Raw genomic sequence first — 24,729 nt, forward strand, 5'->3', positions numbered from 1 at the left:
AGGAAGAGGATTTCTTGATGCTACAAACTTAGTGATGAGCTACAAGCAGACACAACTATGAATTGCCTAAGTCAAAACAAAGCAATTTCAATTGCATCTTTCAAACACACTATACAAAACCGATGGTCTCAGTCAAGCTTGAAAGCCTGCAGCGCTCCCTGCGTTCTTTAGCTAAGCATCTTAAGCACTATCAAAAGTACCCAACAGCATGGATGAAGGGAGAGACAAACACACAAAGTGTATTTGAGGAAAACAGTGCCTGCAACCTTCAAACTGGACTTTGAATACAAGGCACCTACATCCAGGTTTAAGCCGCATGAAGTTATTCAACACTGACAGAAGATGAACAGCCACGATTTCAAGAGACATTGCCAGAATCTACAAATTCATTTACTTAAAGCTTTAGGGGACTTTACATGGTCTCTCCAAGCACCTAACTATAAGCTCAGGCATACAGCAACCATATTTGACAAGTTTCCCTTGTTCCCTTCCTCCATTCAATAGCAAATTACCTCCTTGTGAAAGATTAGTAATTCCCACTACACAGCAAGAAGCCATGTGTCCATCAGGCACCACAGGGCTGCTTCCTGTCCACATCGAGCACAATATGTGGCTTTACAGCAGTCTCTGCCCATAAGCCATTGCTTTTCCTACCACATTTTGTTTCCCTTGGGGTTTTGATAAAGATAAATGCAATGTGTACATACCGCAACACTGAGTGAACATGCAGCCAGTAGCCCTCCAACATACACTATAAAGGAAACAGAAAACATCTCTCTCTAGCCCTCCTTAGGAAGACAGGAGATAAAATCTAGGAATCACTGTAACTCATGAGTTGTGTAACACATCCTAGAAAAGTGAGGGCTATTTACACCCTCCAATATATCACACTTTTTTCACATCAGCGTTTTTGTCTCTATCCTCAAGACAGACTTCAAAGCAGAACTCAAAAGTATGAAGAAGAAAAAGGTGGATTATGTCCTGTACAGACTCTAGCAATGTATCAGTGTCCTATGCAAATGATGTCTGGGTGAGAATTGCTTATGATGTAATACCAAATTTAACACATCATCTTTTTTCTCTTTTTGAAGAGATCACCCAGTCCTGAGGAAAAGTGTGCAAGATGTTAAAAACCAGTTTTGTTTCCTCTTTGGGGCAATACCATATCTCAATTTTGCTGTTTTTCAAATATAAATTTATTTGTAAATTTGCATTTTAACATGTTGGCCTTCATTTAATTTTTATTTTATCTTTAACAATTGTATTTTTAAATCTAACTTTACATTTCTTAAACACTTTTAAAAGCAGAGCTACCAAATTGCTTTCCAAGGAGGATAAAGGAATATCAACACAAAACCAAAATGGATTTGATCTCTCCTGGAAACGTGACACAAGACTCACTGTGGATCTATTCACTGTGAGAACTCATTTTGAGCTTAACAAAAGCACCTGCCTGGTAAATTGCAATTCCTCCTCCAACCCCTCTGTTGTCTGGATTTGTTGTCCTGCCTGCCACCTCCTGCCCCTCTGCCTCGGGCTTCTGCCCCTCAGTTAACTTGCAGCAGGAGCCACAATCAGCATTAAGAAACACTCTCCTTCTCACAACAATTCCCTTCGGTTGAACTCACTGCAGGGTGCCATCGCTCATGGGTTTTGCACGTTGTGGTCTTGCTACTCACACAGGAGCCATCAAGCACTGTCATGGCCACAGGTCGTATTGAGGACCCCGAAAAAGAGAGAGCTCCTGCACCCGAAGACAGAGGCAAGTTCCAGCAGCCGAGCGCTCTCTCCGCACACACCTTCAGCCAACTTCAGTAACTCCCAACAACACGCTGTTTTGGCCCACTGGCATTGCCTGTCACAGAGCCAGCACAGGGAAAATGTCATCCTCTGACATAAACTGACAATACGACGACTCCTCAACATTGCCTGGATGACTTGGCAATTAATAATTTCATTTTGTTTGGCATTACTTACGAGTGCTGTACCTCACTCGCATTTCGCTTGCTTTCACCAACTATAACTCCCAGCAAGTGCCTGCCAATGTTCCTTCCAATCTTTTAACAAAGGTTACAGATTACTGAATGACCTAGCTGACTAAAGGGCTTATTCTTGCTTTTGAAACAAACCATTAAATCAGTCAGGAATATCTTAGAAACTCAGAATTGTTTTGCCCAGCTATTAGAGCACAATAAATTTTTCATTTCTGGAAAACTTAAGTGCAGTGCATTAAGGAACATACCCAGTTTATCAATGTGAATATAAATAAAACTAAATTAAGAGCAGTAATTCTCTGAGGTATCTTGTTAAATATAAGACTTGGAAGCAGTCCCTTTTTTGGAGAGTTTACTGGAATGGATGGCCTGACATACGTAGGAGTATTACATAAACGAAAAATCTCTAGAGTCCTCTACAAAAAGCCCTATTAATGCACATAGATTACATGAAAGAATTACAAGGGGGACTAAAAAAAAAAAAAGAAATGAGAATGTGCGCACTGTGATTTTATATTATGGCACAGAGCTGGCCATAATTTTGTGTCACTCCATTCTTTTCCTAATAATATCTAGCATTCCATTTGCCTTTTTTTGACAATTACAAAATGGACACATATTTCCCCAGATGCATCATTACAACTCTAACTTCATTTCCTGCCTATCTGTAAAAGCTGACTCAAGGCCCATCAACTCGTAAGAATACTTTTCCCGCTTCATAAACATCACTTTACATTCAACCACTCCAAGCAATAAAATGATAGATTAAAATTAATTCACTTAAAATATTCTTCTGCAGTCCTCAGCAGCTGGTGTCTCACCTCACTACTGGCCTTTATGGAGGGGGTCGTGGGCTGTTAATGGAAGAGTTGTGTAGCACAACACCCTACTACAACACCCCTGACATAAATCCAAGTGCAACCTCACCTGAGCTCATTGCTTCCCTCTATTGCTTTTGTCTGACACCCGGACACAGGCATGCAGTCAGTGTCCTTTTTATTGCAGCATTTCACACACTGTGAATGCCAACTTTCAATTCCACTGGGAACCTTCCATGCACAATATCCTCCTTTATATCTGTTTTCTGCCATGATGCTCAGAAAAACAAGACTAAGAGAAGGCTATGGCTATGATTAGCAACTGACTCTGGCACTGGACTTGGACAGCCACAGTAATGTTGTCTATATTTTCCTAAGTACATGGAAATTTTACAGGACAAAAGAGAAAAAAAGTTTCTACCAGAATAAATACCTAACAGTTTGGGTTTTTTCAACAGGTGTCAGCAAGTGTTATAGATGATCCCTCTCTAAACGCAACATCTTTAAAAAGTTACCTTTAAAAGAAGGTTTAACAGAGGATGGACAAACGTGGACAAAGTCCTCACCAGGTACCTACAGTGTAACTTTACTCCTCCTACTCTGAACTGTGTCTCTGCACTCACAGGTTAACTTCCACACCCCAGGAATCTCTCTCCTCCTTTTTCACACGACAACCTTCAACCCAGTGCTACATCTTCTGTATCAAATAAAACTAACCTGTAATCAAATTCTTCTTTTTCTATCTGAACAAGTCCCAGGAGCTGCAAGAAGCAACATTTTCTGCCAAAGACTGGCAGGTCTCTCAAAAGAGAGGACTATGCCCCTTAACACTTCCCACCACATATTTCCAGACTTAGCTGTATGTGACTGCAACAGGCCACAACTGCCCCAAATTCTGACTGCCCCAAGAGAGTAATGGTCTGAAGACACTTCTTGTGTCTTGACACAAGAAGTCTAGCTCCTTACAGGTGGCCAAAGGACATGTACCTTGTGGTAACTTTGGCCAGGGCCTGCATTGCTGGCAGACAGTTCCAAGAACCAACTGTCTCCTGGCTGAACACTCCAGGGTGATGAGCACCAAGAGCAGGACATTGTTGCTGTTTCTCCAGGAAACTGCTGGGGTTTGATGGACCCCTTGGGAAGGTGACAGCACAGGCATTTTTTACCCTACCACTCACTGGGTGCAACAGACCACCAACTTGAGCAATAATTCACAGCCATCAAGTTTAGCAATACAAAGCATAGTGCAGGTCAAGCCTTGTGCTTCATAACCAAGTGTGACTACGTTTTAAATGCAACAGGTACTACAGCAAGAATAATGGCTCTTGCCATTTACTCCAGAGGGGTAATTCACTCCAGCAGGGTGAATTTTTCAATGTCTTTTCAAGACTTCCAGTAATTTTCATTAACTCCAGTAGAGAGAGCATTACTGTTAAGAGTGCATTACAACTGCATCTAACTACGAGTCTGAAGAGTCAAGGTCAGACTCTCACATACTGTAATCAGCACGATTACTTTCAGCTTGCTAAAAGCACAACAACTTACAGAAGCCAAGGTTCCTTAACTTCAAGTCAATACACCAGATTATAAATTTGACCATGTAGAATATACCTTAATTTATCGTGATGAAAGAATGAATTAGGGGTAAACTAAACCCTCAGAACATTACCAGGCTTCCTGTAAAGCTTAGTGCTTTGAACAGATAGCCACCAGTACTTCTAGCAACACAAATATTTCTCTTAAACAGATGCAATTGTTACAGATCTTTGTTCCATACGTCACCGACTTATATAAGGCATTCAACAACCCAGAACAAGAGGAAGTATTTGAATTTGCCTATGCCACAGTTTTTCAAGTGGTTATTCTCAACCCTCCCCTCACTGAAAAATAAAATAGCACTCAGCAAGTGTAAAAACAGCTCTTTTTTTAAAAGCACTGTCAATCACTGCTAGAATAAGAGAAAACAAGATGTTCTCTTACTGCCCCTCCTATTCAGGAAGGGGATGCAAACACTTGTTCAGTCCAGCCAACTTCCCCAGGGTTGCCCAGAAACATAGCAGAATCCTCTGTCTTCTGGTGGATCAGCAAACAAAACTGCTTTACTCCAAGACCTGGAAGGGCTTTGAAAATTCTCATTTAGTTTGCCATCAGTCACAGAGATGTCTTAGCTTCCACCTCGGTTCTGCCAGGACTCGCAGTCATGAAACAGCAGCACTGGTTTATATAAAGAGGCTGCTGATGAGTGCCTGGGGAAGGAAGACAGGTACAGAAGATCTGGACATGGAAGAATCAGCTTGCTCAAATTTGTTTAATAAAAGTCCCCTATGTACATAAAGGCAAAGATGCCCGGTGCAGGAGGCATAGCTACTGCAGGATACTTAAAAGACAGGAGGAGGAAGGACAACTGTAGATGGACAGAGCAAAACAAACAAGAAATCTAGCAGAGCCAGGGAATAAACCAAAGCTTCAAAGCTGTTATGCAAGACAACAGTAACAGTCTCTACTTTCCAAACAATGAATCAGTGGGACTTAAAGGGCATATCAGCACCACGACAATTCAGGTCAAGTCAGTCTAACTATCAAAACAGTTTTATTTTAGTCAAAACGGAGTAGGTTATTTCCTCTACTCTTCCTGCACATAGCATGTGCCTGATATAACAGAAGCCAAAATACAGGCTTAATCTTAGAGTGCCTCTGCCCTTCAGGACATCACTAATTTCTGAAGTTGTCCTTGGTGTGCAAGCAGGCTCATTATGTTCTGCAGGACTGCCTTTGCATACACTGAAGAGATCCATTGATAGTTAAAAGACAATAGCTTTTAGAAAATGCCCACAGGCTAATTAGTCACAGATTGGAGAAACAGACTTTTTTATTTTTAATCCCAATGTTCTTAAATTACATTATATAAAACACACTGTGTAACCATTCAAGACAGTGGAGGAGACACTATTTGCTTGAGTAACTCAAAAGCAAGACTTTCATTTCACTGGAAGTTTGTAGGACTTCAATTTTACATTTGTTACACAACTTTGAGCTCCTTTTCCATTGTAGCAGCTTGCCAACACAGATGCATTTAGCTTTTCTGTTTAGGACTGTGACCACAGGCCAGCCTGAATACTGTGACTATTCACTGAAAGGAATGCTGGATGCAGTACACAGACCTTGCCAGCTTATTTCCCAATTCAGTAGAAACATGCACAGACCTGTATGCAATATTGGTGTGCTCTCTCAGGCAAAGACACAACCTACTTTAAGTTAGAAGTCTGTTGTGCAATGCTTGCTAAATGTCACCAGGAAAGCTGTCACTAGGAGCTTTAGTCTTCCCAGAACATTTCAAACAACGGCAAGACAGGAATGGAAAAATCTCTGAAAGCTTTAAGAAGTCAGGCATTAAAAACACTTTCCTCTTTTTCACTGTGGTGAGAAACTTTGGGCTTTTGCTTGTCTTACAGTTCAGTGAGACCACATTGCGGATCCTCTTCCTCTGAATATCCAGAGGAAATGAGAACCCTGTTACAATTTTTCCAGACAATTACTGAGCGTCCTTATAGATCACTTGTATCTGCCAGCTTTATTCTCTCTCCAGGACTCTCTGGTCTTGTTAACTAACCAGTCATACCTGCCTCTGCTTTAAACAGAGACACCAGTATATACCCTGTCCAATAAAAATGCAGTTTGACTCCAAGCAACATGAATTGCCTTGTACTGTATATTTCCAGAATTGTCTACATGAGAACAACCTCTATTTACAGGTATAGATATCCCAAAGAAACGTTTTTGTAGCACTTGAGCTCTATAATTTCAAGATAACACATCTGAATTCCTATTCATTTGCATTTCAGATAGGCTGTTAGGAAACAACAATGTAACAAGACAAGTGAAAACAAGCTATTGAAAAATGAAACAGTCAAATGAGTTCAATGGTATACTTGAACAGTCAATCATAAATGCAACAATTTGGTTACAGTAGGTTTGCTTGAATTGTGGTAGCCTCACAAAGCACCTGGGCTACCTTAAGCACCTCTCACTTTCTCATCCATAAGGTTGTAAATATTCTGAAGCCTGATGACAAACTATCTTGCTTCTCCATCCTTCTGGTACAGTAAAACGAGTATGGACAAATGAGCTAATGGAATGTCACCTGCCAGAACAGCACCTTCCCCATCCTCCCACCTCCTGACTTCATCCAGAGCAGGTTCCCTAAATACTGCTAAGCAGGCAAAGTTGGAGCATCCACAGCTGGAGAGGCAACAAAGGCACCTGCTCCATGTGCTCAGTTCCACCAAGGCTTCACACCCCAATGAGAAAGTAACAACTGCACAGGCAAGCTATGCCATAGCAGCAAAAGCAGCCATCTCCATTTGGTCAAGAGGCTTTTCTAAGTTACAACCACGGCCAGCAGAAAATCTAGACACTGTACCAGCTGTGCCTATACAAAGAAGAGGGGTCCACCCACTCCACTCAAGATGCTGTAGTCCATTCTCCTTCCATTTTGTACAGTATGGCCAGTAAAAAAATGGCCTGTCTGAATACAGCTTTGATGAAAGGAATTAGCTCCATGGTCACATCCAGAGGGTAGTGGCCAACAGCAAAATGTCTGGATGGAGATCAGTGTTGTCCCTCAGGGGTCCACACTGGGACTAGTACTGTTTAATGTCTTCACACAGACAGCAGCATCAAGGGCACACTCAGCAAGTTTGCAGACCACACCAGGCTGAGTAGTGTGGTTGACACACCTGAAGGATGGGATGCCATCCAGAGGGACCTGGACAAGTTTGAGAAGTGGGCCCATGGGAATGTCAGAAGGTTCAACAAAACCAAGTTCAAGGTTCTGCACCTGGGCCAGAGCAACCCCTGCTATCAGCACAGGCTGGGGCTGAACAGATCGAGAGCAGCCCTGCTGAGAGGACTTGAGGGTGCTGTTGTATAAGAAGCTGAACAAGAGTGGCCAGCAGGTCGAGGGAGGTGATTCTGCACCCCTACTCCACACTCATGAATCCCCACCTGGAACACTGCATCCAGCCCTGGGGTCCTCCGCACAAGAAGGACATGGAGGTGTTGAAGCAGGTCCAGAGAAAGGTCACAAAAATTATCAGATGGCTGGAGCACCTCTCCTATGAAGAAAGGCTGAGAGAGTTGGGACTGTTCTGCCTGAAGAAGAGAACCCTCCAAGGAGACCTTATTACAGCCTTTCAATACTTAAGGGGGGATTATAAGAAAGATAGCAGGGGCCATTGCAATAGGACAAGGGGTCATGGTTTTAAAATAAAAGAGGGTAGTTTTAAGCTGGATATAAGGAAGAGATTTGACTTGATATGATAAAGGTGTTGAAACAATGGCACAGGTTGTCCAGAGAAGGGATTGATACCCCATCCCTGGAAGCGGATGGGACTGTCCCTGGTTGGACGGTGCTCTGAGCAACCTGACCTTGCTGAGGATGTCCCTGAGGGGTGTGGAAGTGGGGTGTTGGACTTAAAGTCCCTTTCAACTCAAACTACTCTATGATTCTATTCTATGAAATTTTATGAGAAAGATGAATTCTACACAGGCTTCACTTTTCCCCCTTGAAAGACAGCTGGAGCACACTTCCCTGCAAAACTAAGGTGAGTGCAGAATTTCAGAGGCATGTGATTTTAGTACTGAACAGGTCCCCAACATTAAGAGTGTTTTCTTCTTCTGAGACATGAAAGATGACTAATGTCAAATTCACATTCAAATCCAGAAAGCACCGATATCTTTTCTTTTCTTGAGGATTAGGCCAAAGACAGGACAGTACCCTAGGACAAGGCACTGGTTCACTGATGGAAAACCAAAAATCTCCAAGAGGTCTCCAACGTCAGGAGAGAGCTCAGCAACTCATTTTCATAAAAAAAGATACCACAGAGGAAGAGGCCTCCCACTCACAATGTAAAGTTGCAGAGGGAGGCTGGCAGGACACAGTTTTTGCCCTCTGTTCACTGAATTTATCTTTCCACTGTGTAGTTCCAGCACAGTAATGGTCAGTCACACCCACAGTGCAACAGACCATTGGGATGGCTGTCACTCTCCTTCTAGTGGGGAGAAACCACAAGCTCCCAGTGTTAAGGGGATAGCACTTCAATGATGTTGAAGACAGAAATCTGAAAAGAAATTGTCTCTGAGCCACAGAAATCTGTCTATCTGAGGGTAAACCATTAAGCATTCCAGTAGCTCTTCTGTACAAGCCAGATACAAGACCATGTAACACAGCTTTGACTTCTTCCCAGGTCTTTCAGACTACAGCCTTTACACAGCCAGAAAGGGTCAAGCCAGTTTGAAGGCTGAGAGAAAACTTTTGATCACACTCACTGCACATGCAGTGAAAGGCTCCTAAACAACCTTTAAGGGAGAGGAAAGGTCCTCCAATGGCACCCAACTCAATGTCATCAAGATGCCACGGGGGTAAGAAGAAAATCAAGTACCAGATACCAGTACAGACAAGCCTCTTGAAGACCATTTAAAGATCAGCAATTTCCTCTGGCTCTGTCTTAAGCTGGTGCCTCTTTTGTCTTCTGCTGCAGATTACCCATGCAATCAGCTGAACAAGTGGCTGGAACAAAGATGTGCCAGCTCTGCAGCACCTGTAAGTGCAACAAGACAGCAGGGGCAGAGAAACATGCAATGGTTAAAAATAGAAGAGTGACAAGAAAGATCCAGCTGGTCCACAGAACCACCTATTGCAGGACACACACACCCCAGCATCTTTGCCATGCTAAAGTCATGGTACTCAGCTCCCTGCAGCAGTTGTCTGCAACAGCTTCTCCAAGTCACTGGTTTCAGGATGATGCTTTACAAAGAGAAACTTTGTCAGTTGTTTATCAGCACTCTCCAGCTGATTCACAGCAACTGGTCAAAACAAAGAGCTATAGCTTACAGCATTCAGAACAGAATAGCACAACAAAAAACACAAGGCAGACTGATTCAGCCCTCAGTTTAAAGGAAAATGCACTAAAACAACTTGACATTTAATGCAAGTGTTCTTGCAACTGAAACTCATCATAAAATCATGGTTAGAGCTGGAAGGGACCTTAAAAGATCATCCAGGTTCAATCCATCCTGCCATTCACTAGACCAGGTTGCTCAGGGCCCCATCCAACCTGGCCTTGAACACTTGCAGGGATGGGGCATCCACAACTTCTCTAGGCAACCTGTTCCAATGCTTCACCATCCTCTGAGCAAAGAAATTCTTCCTAACATCTAATCTAAACCTGCTCTCTTCCAGTTTAAAACCATTGCCCCTTGTGCTGTCACTATCTGCCCACATAAAAGGTCCCTCTCCCTCCTTTTTGTAACCCTTCTTAAGGTACTGGAAGGTTGTAATGATGTCTCCCTTAAGCCTTCTCTTCTCTGGGCTGAAAAGCCCAGCTCTCAGCCTGTCTTCATAGGAGAGATGCTCCCTCCCTCTGATCACCTTCGTGGCCTCCTCTAGACCTGGTTTAATAAGTCCATGTCTTTCCTGTGCTCAGGACCCCAGATTTGGACACAGTACTCCAGGTGAGGGTTTCACAAGGATAGAGTAGAGGGGAAGAATCACCTCCCTTGACCTGCTGGCCACGCTGCTTTTGAAGCAGCCCAGGATGTGCTTGGTTTCTGGCAATGTGCAAGTGCACACTGCTGGCTTGTGTCCAGCTTTTCACCCACGAGAGCCCCCAAGTCCTTCTCCACACAGCTGCTCTCAAAGGATGACTTCTCCTACTCTCTGCTCATGTCTGGGATTGCCCCAGGCCAGGTGCAGCACTTTGCACTTGGACTTGCTGACTTCATGAGGTTATCGTGCCTAAACACTGCAAGGTTCCAGCCCTCACACATGTGGCCTCCTTCACCACTATCACTGGTTACCCAGTACAGCACACATAAATTCACACACCACCGTGTAAATGTCATACTTCAGTAACAACACAGATGTCTCCAGTGAAAAACCAGTCCTGTTAATACTTCTGCAATGTTAAGACATACTCATGCCAAAACGCCTCTCCATGTATAAAAGGGAAATAACAGTAACACATCTTACTTTAAAAAAGAAGAATTTGAGTTACTTAAATAAACAGAGTGGATTGCAGCCGAACTTAATGCACAGTAGGACTTCATAAGCTGTGACAGCATTTTGTCAGAAAAATGTGATATTGACACAGTTGCCTGGACACTCTCACAATACTCAAAGACTTGGAGACATTCTCAACACTGGAGCATTCAGACCAGCTGCAATATAGCCCTCACCTATGGGGCCTATCACCACAGGCACACAATGTATGCTACACAGGTATCCCATAGAGGCCCAGTGAGTTTGCCCTGTGCTCTTAGCAGGAGGGGAAACCAAGAATTCCCTCCAAAACACGCATAAGATGTTGAGTGGACTAAGGAGACACAGGCAGTGTTTCGCATAAACCCAGCCCTTTCCATTTCAGTGATGGAAACAGGATGTAAGCAGGAGGTTTGCAATCCCTCTTCCACCTTGCCTCCTAAAAATTGAAAAAAGAACATAAAAATATATTAAAAAATCCTGAAGGTACTAGAACAAAAAACACTGCTAATCTTAGCTACAATAACACACACATACCTCCACAGCACTGTTACAATTTTTAAAGAAATGTTAGATACAATTAAATGCAGGTAAAATTATTAATCTACATAACCCCAAAACAAGCTTTCTTCAACTTTTAATGTGGGTAATTTCAGGATTATCTAAGGCATCTCAACACTTCCTATCACCACAAAACAAAACAAGCCAGAAAACAAGACACCCCGGTTGCCATAGCAACCTCTACTTCTCATTCCCATAGGGCTTCATTTCCAAGCTGCATCACACGGAGAAGTGTATAAAACTATAGTATTTGACTAAACAAAAAACAATCCTGGAAAGAAGAGAGAAAAAAAAAATGCAAAAAGCTAAGAAACAGTCCTGTGCAAACCGGGTAAGTACATTCAGTATTTTCTCCAATCTGGTTACTACAAAGCTGTTGACATGGTCAGGAAACAAAAGGCAAATGATTCACAGAGTGGTGAACCAGGAAAACAAAACACACAAGGCACTATTTCCAGAAAGGCTAGCAAATTGAAAGCGCTAATCTCTGTGATTTTTTTTTTATGCTTATTCTTAATTTTATTCACTTCAAGCATTTTAATAAGATTTCTGTTAAGAAAGTGTGAGGATTCTAGTTCCACCACTTAGGCTTGAGTCATTGATGAGATTCAGGACTATATTTATCTTGAATTAAAGGAACAGTCCTTTCACATCATTAAGATCGGACAAAATTCATAGATGCTGAGCATTTACATCTATCCAGAGAACAGAAGCCTGCAGTGACAGGTTATATAAACCATTGACAGATATACCAGTACTTCCAAGGCATAATAGCTTTGCTCACAAAACAGTAAAATTCAAAATCTATCCCTGAAAAACTATAAATCTTTCTGAAAAGGGACCAAATTATATCAAGGTCTTGTTTATTTTGGTTTGGTGTTGTTTGGTGTGGTCCTTTCAGTTGATCAGGCTGACAGGGCAAATTCTTGTAGCACTTGCCCTTAATTTACTATGCAACAGCATCAGCTATTAATTTATACACATGAATTACCAACACATGTTGAAAGGTTCTTGAGGCTTCCCATGAGAACAGATTTAAGAAAAAAGTTGCACTGAGCAAAAGAAAAAGTGAAAAAGTTACACTGAAAAAGTGTAATATATCTCCATTATCTTATGGATTTATTTTTTAAATAATCTCTTTGCCCTTCTTGAAGAAAAAGTGCTTGAATGAAGAATACAATAGCTTCAAGAAATCTCCACACACGTGCCATACTGGAGCTATTCTGGAGCAAAGAAAATATAATAGGAATAGAATAAGAGAGGTCAAAACCAGAATGGACACAACAATATTTAGCTGGTTTGAAGTGTATTTTTAACATTACAGTATTTTTATCTCCTCCTCTGGCCTATTTTTGAAAAAAGGATTCATCTGGTGAGATCTAACAAGTCTCAGCTGCTGTTAATTAATTTCTTCACACAAGAAACTACAGGCATGTAAGTCAATGGCACAGAAATCAAAGCAGGAATCTTTTAATTTGTTTTTGTTTTTAAGGTTACATCTATTATCTTCCACACCTCGTCATTTTGGATCACATGTCTGGTTTCTCACTCAGCACCTTCCGTTTACAGAGTTAAGTCTGCCCAGCATCCAGACAGAGGGTTAGAGCATCAAACATAATTGCAAGCACCATTTTCTGGAAGTCTCAACCCCCTTCAGGATAAAAGAATTGTGACTACTTTTTGGAAGGGCTGCTATTACCTCCAGTGACAACCCTCCAGCAGCGAGGGCAGGCACACCGCTCACAGCTCACGTGCACACCTTCCAGGCACAACTTCCAGTGTGGCACTTATGCCACCGGCACATCCAACAGCATCTGTGGCCACCCAAAATTTGGGCATCAACTTGCAAAAGTGTCTTGACAGTTCCAAGTTATCTAAATATTTGTGAATGTGCGAAAATTTTGAAATCAGCTTTTCCAGTACTCCTTATCACACTGTTTTGAGAAGAGCTTGAATGTGAAAAAGCAGTTTTGCCTAGGCCATTACTCAGCCCACATCTCTATTTCAAGTCTGAGGGCTTCCTTCTACAGCAGATACATTCCAGAACTGCTAGTCCCAGTCAGTTTCCCATGCAAATTTTTATGTATGATGACTTACGCTCACTCTGTCACCCCAACTAAATTCTGAAGAAAATCTGTCATCTCACAAAAGGTAATTTTTATTCTGAAAGAAAGCATCCACAGTCTCAAATAGGACTAGCCTTTTCACTTTAAGTTCAGATCCCTCCCTCACGCCATCTTCATGCTGAGAGGAATCTTAGCAATTTCCTTGTATTCTTCTGCCTTCTTTTGAAGATTCCAAGCAAAGAAGATCCCAGCCATGTAATGATTTCAGCACCGAGGAAGTATTTTTGTTTGAAGCACTTAAGGAACTGGATGGTAGAGTATTCCTATGTTCAGTGGCTAACGAAGTTTATCAGTTATTATTTCCACACTCTGTAGAGAAAGTATTGTAGAAAAAGGATAGACTGAATTACAGTATGACAAACCAAGACACTAAAGAGTGACACAATCTGCCCAGCAGAAAGAAAAGCAATGAGGAACAGAGATATTTTTTAAAGTATTCCTGCACTTAAACTGGATGTCCAATTTTCTAGCCACTGTAATTGAATACTACCCTGTAGAACAACACACAGTGCTCCCATTTTACCACCTGAAGATCAAATAATTCATTTTCTTACAAGAAAATCTGTTTAGCCAAGTATTCAGAATATCTCTAACACTATTCTGTATATAAATCTCCTGAGATGGATTAAATTGTGGTTCAAATACAGCATTGTTTATTCTAACTATTAGCTTCTTTAGATCTTAAATAACATTACTTTTACAACAGTAAGTGACATGACAATTATATCATACAACTGGTATTTAAAAGGAAACCAAGTAAGTGAGTGATATCAGCATATTACATTCATAATCCTAAACATATTTCCAAGTAAATTCAATTTTAAACAGGGTAAAAAGCAAACATATAAAAAAGTTTCAAATACATGTGTTCTTCACATAAATATATATGAATATATATATATATATGAATATATACACAAACACATGTACACACTCCCATTCTTCTAGAGTCAAGCAAATAAAAATATTTAAATAAAAACAGGAAGTGAAATTAGAGGTTGACTGTACTCTACTGAATAACAAACTCCCACACGGGAGACAACAGTAGTCAACAATATGGTTTAAAAGGAAGAATACTGTGGTAGCACACTTAAAAAAAACAAAACAAAACAAAAGAAGTACACTTCCAATGCATTTTTTATCACACTGTGATACACACATTAGCTTTTGTGCTCTGCTTGGGAGTGTTTCCTAACAGGCTCCTCTCAAAACTGAAAAGTGCCATGAAATAAAAACGCTGGGGGAAAAAAACAAACGAAAAAGAACAGGAGTTGATCAGCACATATTATTTTATCCCTTAGAAAGGTGTATATGCTATACATACAACCTACTCTCTCCCCACTGGAGCTGAGTCAAGTTAAACACGTTCAGGTAACTTAGTCACCTGTTTTCCACACATGTTGCAAAAGCAGTTTTGCCAAAGGGATTTTTGTGAGCCAGCTCAGGATGGACCTAATTGAGCAACAAGTAGCCCAGAAGAAAGTCAGTTGGAGCTACTGAGATGCAGAGTTAGAAACAACTCTGGAAGAAACCAGTGACAAAACCAAAAAGCAAAGGTCCCCCAGGGATAGCCCGACTGAATGATAATTCAAAGCTTCCCTGTGAAAAGAGAGCTCCAAAATCAGGAAGAGAATCCTGAAGTAGCAAAGTAACTTACTGACAAGTTATAAAGGCCTTGTACTGAAAAAGGAGAAAACAGACAAACAAGCAAAGTGACCCTGCCCAGAGGTAACCCACTGGAAAAAATAAAGCAAAATTCCTTATCCCTGGACTAATAATTCACAATAAGTCTGGTGGTGGGTGGAATAAACAGAAACATTTGTTACAAGCTGCCAAGAGGAGAACAAAAAGTAAAAACCCTGTATGCCTTGTATGCCATTCTCCTGACAGAAGAAGCAGGAGGCCCCCACCTTGGGTTGCAATTACAATTGGGTAATGACCCAGACTGGGTTATAAAGCAATTGTCAATGCAAAGTGACTGCATAATGGGCTTATTTTACATGGAAAACCCCAGGACACTTAAATTACTGGGAAAACATCGAAATAAAAATAACATCACCACCAGAAAAGAACTGCTGAACAACAAACTGAGAAATCACATAGAAATGTGCATTGCTGAGCAAGATGCACCACAACCTATTTTAATACAAACTTCTACATCTATAAAGAAGGAATGGAGGCCATCTTCGGAGCAAGGAACGATGTTACTGGTTTCCAAAAAGAAGGCAAATGTGAAGCAGGGAGTGCATCAGCACACACCAAATACACATAAACATCACAGAAAATCTGAACAGGCAAGTAATTCTCCATCCATGAAGTACTGAAGCCACTTCTGACTGCAATGCTGCACAAGTTTTACAGAAAATGCTGTTAAGTGGCTCAGTACAGTACTTAGAAAATGTTTTATGTGGAAACCCTTGGAGTTTAATGTTCTTTGTTTATCACAAAACTAGTCAGGCATTTATCTCCCACACAACTGCAAGAGAGAATTAATAGCTTTTTAGACCCTTAGCACAGCACTGGAAGAACTATGGTCCGTGGGAAACTTCCCAGAGGAAGACTGAAAATTTTGTGCAAGATTAAAACAACCAGTGGATATTAGCCTTAAGAATGGCTGAGGAACACCTGAACATAGTAAGTCTAAGCAATATTTGATGAAACATCATCTAGAAAGAAAACCTGCAGAGCACCATCAGCAGCCAGTCTGTACCATGAGGGGTTGATGAGTACCACCTTTAGTGCTTTTGGAACTCATCGCCGAGTCAGACTGATGCAGTAAAGCAGACGATACATGAAAGTGCTGTGCAAAGCTTGGTATTGGATTACTGGCTTTAGCACTTTCTGTAGTAAGTTATTTACTGCCTAATTGAGTTTCTGGACTGAAATTCGGACTAATGCTATCAACACAAACTATAGCTTCCAGCTACAGAAGCTGCGTGCATCCTCACAAAGCTCCCTGTCTTTTTCTCTGCATCACTGATGGTGACAATGATATTTTCCTCTGATACACTGTCAGGAGGAGGCAGGAAAAAGAAAAACATAAATTCTCTTCTGTACAAAATGCATTATCCTTCAAATCCAGACCAGTAAGTTGCATTTTTCAATGTGTCAGTCAATGCTACAAACATTTTCCCCAACATGTATTTCAGCTTGACCAGAAATGAGCCAAGTTTCTGTGTTAGGTTTTATTTTGGGGAGTGTTTTTTTGTTTCAGGTTTTTTTTTTCTTTTTTTTTTGACAGTCTGTGTTTGTTCCCAAGATGAATTCAGAGTCATATGGCTTCATCTACGTTTTAAATGCAGCAAAGTCACATCCACTCAACAGTATCTCAACCACAAACTCAAACTGCATCTCAACATCAATCATCTTACTGTTGCATGGAAAGGACCCACCACTGACACGGAAACCAGAATAAAGCCAGCAAATCTTGAAAATTCAAACTGGTTGGAGGATAGAAGCAATATTTTACTATGGTTTTACCTGCTTGCAGCTTTTATATTTAGTTGAAAATGCTTCAAAAGCAAGGCAAGCTCGTCACAAGAAGGAAAGAGTTTGTCTTCCTTTTGAACTGCAAGCATTAAGACTTTTGCAGGAATCTCATACATTGCTCACTTCCCTTCAAAACAAAGCTGAATGAAACCTGCAGGGTCAAATATGTTTCAGATGTCTGTCTCAACAATAGAACTAACTAGAAAGGATGAGAGTTCAAGGGGATTGCTCCTTGCCCCCTTATTCTCTGCTACTATTTCCGTATCTCAACAAACTCCCTGTTCATCTGACTCCCAGCCTTAAACGAAAACACACCTTCCCTATCTAATTTCTTAGAACAGCCTTTAAATATAGTAGACTGCACTCAAAACATGCCCAGAATATGCACCTGCAGACCGCTGCAGAGATGTTGTCTGAACATCTCCAGACTCTCCTACACCAGCAAGGAACAACATGGTTTGCCCATATCTGGGACATGCCTGTACGAATCACAGCAGCTTTAAGTCTGTCTTGCCAAATCAGAGATTTATGGCACAAATATAACTCAGATTCACCATTTACATTTCGTTCTGGAAAAGCTGCACTGTTGCCAGCCAACATCTAAATCAGATTAGGAGAAACAAAGATTTATGTATCTTGGAATATATTTGGAGGTTCTGCTTTGAATACAAAGCCTAAAAATAAAAATAATTTCAAAATGCCCAAAACCTCAAAAAATAAATACATAAACAGAAAACAAGGATGCTGCTTCCCAAAGTATTATTTGACTTAGAGCTTTCATATCAAGACAAGCACCCTACCTGCTTAAGTGACATTTCCCTAGTAGAAAAAGACACAAAACATACCGAAAGTCCATGACAGCAGCTTCCCATAAATGTCCTTATTAAATATATATAGATACAAAGAACATAAAAATGCTTAAACAATTGTTAAATTTGCAAACAAAGTTGCTTATTACTTAAATCCCTTACATTTTACCTTTGGCTAAAATAAACCAAACAGAAACATTTTCACATTAGAAAGTTCTATAGTACTGGAACTATCTGCAGCCTTCAAAATGTACAGATTCACAATTCTTCCTACTTTTTTATTCTTTAAGTGTTTTATGTAAAATAAAATAACTGTGAAAAGTGCTTTTATTGATGGCTAAAAGTAAACCCAAACTCCAAATTAAATATCTGCTAGCTATCTTTTAGTGTATGAAATTGGTTCTTCTGCAAACTACCAATGAGAGCTCTCTTTACTTCTTATACAGACTTCATATATTTAATATTTTTCATTTTTAAGATGCACACACACATGCACAAACCCTAGCCACTTACACTGCCTTTTCCTTGCCAGGTTTGAGGAAAATTAAACCCACTCTAACCTGAAATGACCTGACTTTGGAAAGCAAAGGCAATATAAGAGAGCAATTTTTCATGTTACAATTCAAGCATCACTTATTCTTTCACACGTGCACACACTTAACAAAGGAAGTCACAGCTACAAATAGTAACGTGGTAAGAAATGTAGTCATTTACAGAGGGTTTACAGAAAACAAATTTGTGGGGTAGAGGAGGGTGTGAAAATGAACCACAGATGCAAATCTAGTTGGCTGATATTACAATAAGTACGTGCACAGAAGTTTAATACTGTAAAATCTTCAGACCCAACTGGACACATAATCCACACAGCAAAACTACTGCCTTCCCTGTAAAATTTCACTTGTAAAAACATCTTGTTGATCTAGCAAGGGAGCTGCAATTGTCCCCTGGAGTACCTTCAATCCCTTACAAAGTGCTGGCAACAGTGGTTCTGGCCTTGAACTGGAGAGGGAAGCAGTATCTTATATCTAAAAAAAAGTGAGATGCAGGACACTTTGTGCCTTGCACAGAGAGCATCAGAGCATCTCTTCTGCGTATCTTTCCGAGTTCACAAGAAGAAAAGACCACTTATCTTGGCCTGCATCGTCAGAAGTGTTCTGAGAAATCATTTTATTTACTTGTATTTCTGCTACGCAGCTATGTAAGCCACGTGGGCATATGCCAGTCTGCTGAGTAGTTGACACATATACTGAAAAACTCCACAGACTTGGTAATTCTCACACACACACACACACACACACATATATATTCACATTTCCAAGGGTCAATCACAATTAAAACTCAAATCCAGGTCACTTAGGCCACATAAATACTCAAAATAATAACAGCTAAGAGGGATTGGGGTTTTTGTTTGTTTGTTTGTTTTTGTGTGTGTGGATTGTTTTTCTCCTTTCTATAACTGATGGAGTCTCCTCATCAGCATGCTTGGTCTGCTTCACAGTTTGAAAACTTTCTGTTTTGAAGACGACCAACTTAAGTGAACATCAACATAAACAGCATCAGGAGACTGAACATCTGAACCCAAGGATTTGGAACAGCAACCATTTTAAATTCACTGAGAAAAAGGCCCCTCAATGGCTTAATTTTGAAGCCTGTGGATGGTTTATCAAAGGGAATCCAAACATCAGTTCAGATGCAATTACACTTCCAACCCTAAACTCTCTGTGGAGAAGAAAAAGGAGATAGCAATTGTCTACTGAGTTTTTCAAGTCTATAGCAAATGTCTTCTTTGCTAATAGCTGGGTGAGTTATTTAATTTTTTTTTAGCAGCATAGCACTCTGAGAGATCACCCTTTAATCACTTTCTAAAGAGTAATGATCAAACTCCATTGGTTCCGGTAAACATGACAAGGAGGTAACCATTAAACAGAATTTACTTAAAATCATCCAAGAAATCATATTAGCACTTATTAAGTAACTTGTCAAAAGCAGCCACCTTGAGCAAATGACCCACCAGGTATTTTTTAAAGTTGTTGTTTAGAAGTAAGTTGTTTGAAGGACAAACATAACACTAAGAATAGCTGGGTGAAAACAGACAAATGAGTCGGTTCTTCACCCAAAGGAAACACTGATGTGCCACGTGGCATTATAGGGTTTTCTCACGTGCTCTGAGCAAGGAATGTTACAGCTAATGAAAACTAAGAGTATTTCCTCACACAGGCGACTTGTTTGGGGTGGAGTTTTCAGACGAGGGCTTAAAATACTTATATCAACAGTGCAACTTGGAAGTGCCTCATCAACACATGGTCATTAGACAGTGATGCTAGTGATCCTTGTCCAGAATTCTGCCTGAAAAGCCAAAGGGGAAAAACAATTCCAAGATACAAACTATCAGTGCAGTTTTCAAACTAGGAAAAAACCCGTAAATTCAATTTGCAGCTGTGCACCACCTTTTAGTATATAATGCGTGAATGGAAAAAAAAGTGAGACATCCTGGGCAAATGACTTTCACATTTTTCTATCTGTTACCATTACCAAAACCATTCGGTTCTTCAAGTGACAAAAGTGACACCTGAATGCCCACTTTTTTAACTCCATTTTTTTTAAAGTCAGTGATAGAATAAGAGACCACAGAAGACCGGCTTTGTGCATTTCCCCAATGTAAGAAATTTTCACTTGAGTTTGGGGCTTTTTGGCTAATTAGGGTAAGCAGTGACTTTCTGCTATGCAGTCAGAACAACACATCCCTTGGAAAAGTTTTAAGCGAATATTAAACCATTCTTCCAGGACTTGCTTTGCACCACACAGAAACTACTTCCACGCAACTTAACTGCGCACCCTCTTTACCCACAGCAATGACAAAGGCAGGAGATATATCAGGAACTGCAAGGTACTTGTTCTACACCTACAGCCTTGTGTGATACCCACCCAAACAATGAGGCTCTTGTACAACCCCACTCTTTCAGATGTGGTTTTGGAGCTGCAACCCAAGCTGGCTGGGCTGCATAGGCTCATGAACACATGAGGGTGCCGTTTTGGTTTTGTTTGGGTCTTTTTTTGTTTGGTTGGTTTGGTTTGGTTTTTTGTTTTTCTTTAAAGAGGGACACAGAGATCCCCTCTTGTCCCTATGACACCACTTGATTTCGCTGCATCAGAACGAGCCACGATTTCGTCACCTTCAAGAACCTCAGCTGAGGTCATGCAGGCGGACAAGGAGAGCTAGTGATTCCTTCTCCCCTCCCTGGCGTCAGACGAGGTTTAAAAGGTTCAAACTCCACACTGGTCTCAGCTCCTCCATGCCATCAGGCATTTCTGCAGCTAGGGGCACGCCTGGGATGGATCCACTGTGAACTGCTGAGGTGGCTGGTGGCTCACAGTGGGTCCACCCCCAGGATGGGCCGTGGCACTGCTGGACCATGGCAAACACCCGAGGTCACCACAAAGGAGTGAGCAGTGCCACACCTCCGACTTTTTATTATTATTGTTGTTAGAACTTTTATTATCATCATTACCAGGGTTGTAGTTATTTATTATAATTATTAAAATTATTATTGCTAGACTTACTAATTCTCATCACTTGCAAACAGGAGTAGAATTTTCAGTATTGTTGTTTCTGGACTTGATTTCTGCGATTTACTACTATTACTATTAAAATTTTTATTACTCCTGTTAGAAATTTTTCCGTAGAATGTATTGTTTTCATTATTATATTTTGGATAGTATTTTGGCACCATATTTTATTAACATATTTCAATATTATATTTCAGCCCTGCATTTTAGTATTACATTTTTGGATTGGTTTTAATTATCATGCTTTGTTAGTATATTTTAGCGTTATACAGTTTGTTGTTAGTCATTGCTATTAAGAGTTTTCATTAGCAGTATTTTTAGTCATTTTTTTTTTTCCTCCCCCCCAACCTGGCCCGGACGCGTCCCAGCCGTCCCGCCCGACCCCCGCGGCTCTCCGGCAGCCCCTTACCCTCGCACTGGTAGCCGGCCAGCCCCCAGATGAAGTCGGTGCAGTAGTGGCAGAAGGTGGGCTTGGTCAGGGTAACCCTGCGGAACCCGTGGCCCGGCGGGCTGCTGCCCCGCCGCGGCGCGGCCCCCGCCCGCCCAGCACCGGGCTGGAGGCGGGCTGCCCCCGCCGCGCGCAGCGAGCGCGCCCCCATTCCGCCATCCCCAGCCGCCCGCCCAGCCCGCCGCTCGCGCGGCCACCGGCGCAGTGCCCGCGCTTCCGCCGCCGCCGCCTCGCGGGGGCGGCGGGGGCGGGGCCGCGCAGCGCCCGGGCGGCGCGGCGCCGCGCTGCCCCCTGGCGGCCAGCGCTCAGGGCCGCGTCCGCTCTGCTCGGGCGCCGCCTGCCCGGGCAGCCCGTTCCGCAGTCTGGCCACCCTTTCTGTGAAGAAATTCCTCTTAGTGTCCGAACTCAGACTGCCCTGGCACAGCTTGAGGCTGTCGCTAATTGCCTGGGAGAAGAGGCCCATCCCCACCTCCTTTCACGTAGTTGCAGTGAGTGAAAGGTACCCCCCGAACCTCCCTTTCTCCAGGCTAAGCAACCCCAGCTCCCTCAGCTGCTCCTCATGAGACTTGTGCTCCAAACCCTTCGTTGCTCTCCTCTGGACTCAGAGGTGAGACCTCCAGTGTCTTACCACAACATTAGACTGGAGAGTTTTGCTACCCCATCCTCGTACTGTTTTAGAGCACACAAAGCTCCACCTCAGGATTTCTGATGCTACACTGGGAGAAGATGATTTGCCATAGGATTTGCCTTCTAAACTCAACATCTCTGCCTTTATGAAAAGACATAAGGGGTTCTGGTGAGCAGTCTCCTTCCTCTGAAACATAGGGGGTTTTGTCCTTTATGTTCACTTCTTGTTGCTAGTTTGGAAAGCATTTACAGGCCCGGGTGTTTCTCTGTTGCTAGTGTCCAGAATGCTTGTTTCTTTGAATGTTATTACATTAGACAGCTAGAGTAGGTTGGGACAAAAAAGGAGGCTATGCCTTTGGATTTTGTGTATATAGATGTATGCTGTCCACGTCTCTGCTTGTCAGACTGGGTCCTTGATCTCAGCTTTTGACAATCTCTTTTGACAATCTGAAACACATCCAGATACATTCATTAAGCCATGAAGGCAAGAAAAGAGTAGTTAAATTTTTCATTCTAGGCCCTGATTTATTTGTATTTTGGTGAAAGGTGTAATAAACCATCCTGCTGTCCTGTAGACCAGCAGTGAAGTCCTTCTAAAACTTCTTCTAATTTCTCCTACTCTTATTTTACATCTCCTTCCCACGTTGTTAACATGAATGTATTTATGATCAGGAGGATTTGACCTTCTCAAGGAGAAACAATAGAAACAACTCAAGTGACCAAAAAAAGCATAACATGACCTTTTATGGTTGGAGAATGAGTGAGCAATTAGACACAAAAGCTTTGAAATATTTCTAATTGCTCCTAAAAACATGATTTAGAAAACATACCCAAGATACTTTAGAGATTTATCAAGTCCCAGATATACAAGACAATAGGGAAGAGGGAAGCAGTGTGAAACCTTTGAAGGTGTTTGCCACCTTCAAAATGAATGAGCCAAAGCCCTTAATGGTAGGTCCCATCTTCCACAAACTCAGCCTTGCTTTGGTCTTTGTAAAGGTCATAGTGCAAGGCCTCTTGGAACATTTCTGGGCACAGGGAGGAGAAGATGATGAGGAGGAGCCAGTAATGGATTTGCCAGCAGACAGTGCTGCCTGACCAACCTGATTGCTTTCCATGACAAATGGATAAATCTGTGTAGGAGGGGACACCAGTGGAACCTTGACTTGAGCAAGGTTTGTGATTTGGTCTCCCACAATACGCATGTACCCAAACCAGAATGTTATGGTCCAGCATGGTTGGACAACTATATGGGTAAAAAACTGGTTAGATGGTTGAGCACAGCAGGTAGGGGTTAGTGGGTCACACTTGAACTCCACCTGGAGGCCCATAATAGGAGGAGTACTACAGGAGTCTCTGCTGGGACCTGTTGCATTGAGCACCTTTATCAAGAACATAAAGAAGATGATGGAGAGCAGGTTTGAACGTGACACCAGGCTGGGGGAACAGTCATTACACTTTTATCCAGAGGGACCTGAACAGGCAGGAGAGATGAATGATATCATAGAATCAAAGACTGGTTTGGGTTGGGAGGTACCTTAGAGATCATCTGACTGCGTCTGCCATGAGCAGAGACACCTTTCATTAGACCAGGTTGCTCAAAACCCCATCCAACCTGACTGTGAGCACTTCCAGGGATGGGACATCCACAACGTCTCTGGGCAACCTGTTGCAGTGCCTCATCGCCCTCATGGTAAAGAATTTCTTCCTAATATCTAATCTAAATATACTCTCAGTTTGAAGCCATTCCCCCTTGTCTTATAACTACGTGCCCTTGTAAAAAGTCCCTCTCCAGCTTTCTTGTAGGATCCTTTCAGGTACTTGAAGGCTGCATTTAGGTCACCTGGGAGCCTTCTCTTCTCCAGGCTGGACAATCCCAATTCCCTCAGCCTGTCCTCACAGGAGAGGTGCTCCATCCCTTTAATCAGCTTGGTGATCTCCTCTGGACTTGCTCCAACAGATCAATGTCCTTCCTGTGCTGAGGACCTCAGAGCAGGACCCCAGAGTGTTCCAGGTGGGGTCTCACCAAAGCAGAGTAAAAAGGCCCCTCCCTCACCCTGCTGGCCATGCTGCTTTTGATGCAGCCCAGGATACAACTGGCTTTCTGGGCTACAAGTGCACACAGCTAGCTCACGTCCAGCCTCTCATCCACCAGCATCTCCAACTCTTTCGTGGCAGGGCTGCTCTCAATCCCTCCTTCCCCCAGCCTGTGCTGATATCCATTGGGACTCTGAGCTGGTGACCACTACCCT

At 42.0% G+C, this 24,729-nt stretch overlaps 1 protein-coding gene across 1 annotated transcript in view; it reads right to left on the bottom strand.

Annotated features, from left to right (window-relative positions):
- Nucleotides 1–22,001, bottom strand: part of DGKQ (diacylglycerol kinase theta) — a 94,165-nt gene extending 72,164 nt beyond the window's left edge. The window contains exon 1 of the mRNA XM_029965450.1: nucleotides 21,812–22,001. Within this exon, the coding sequence (XP_029821310.1) occupies nucleotides 21,812–22,001 (190 nt within the window). The remainder of the gene's footprint in view (nucleotides 1–21,811) is intronic.
- Nucleotides 22,002–24,729: the final 2,728 nt, after the last annotated feature.

The sequence above is a fragment of the Manacus vitellinus genome, unplaced genomic scaffold, assembly GCF_001715985.3.
Source record: "Manacus vitellinus isolate BGI_N305 unplaced genomic scaffold, ASM171598v3 scaffold_9_pilon, whole genome shotgun sequence".
Lineage (NCBI taxonomy): Eukaryota > Metazoa > Chordata > Aves > Passeriformes > Pipridae > Manacus > Manacus vitellinus.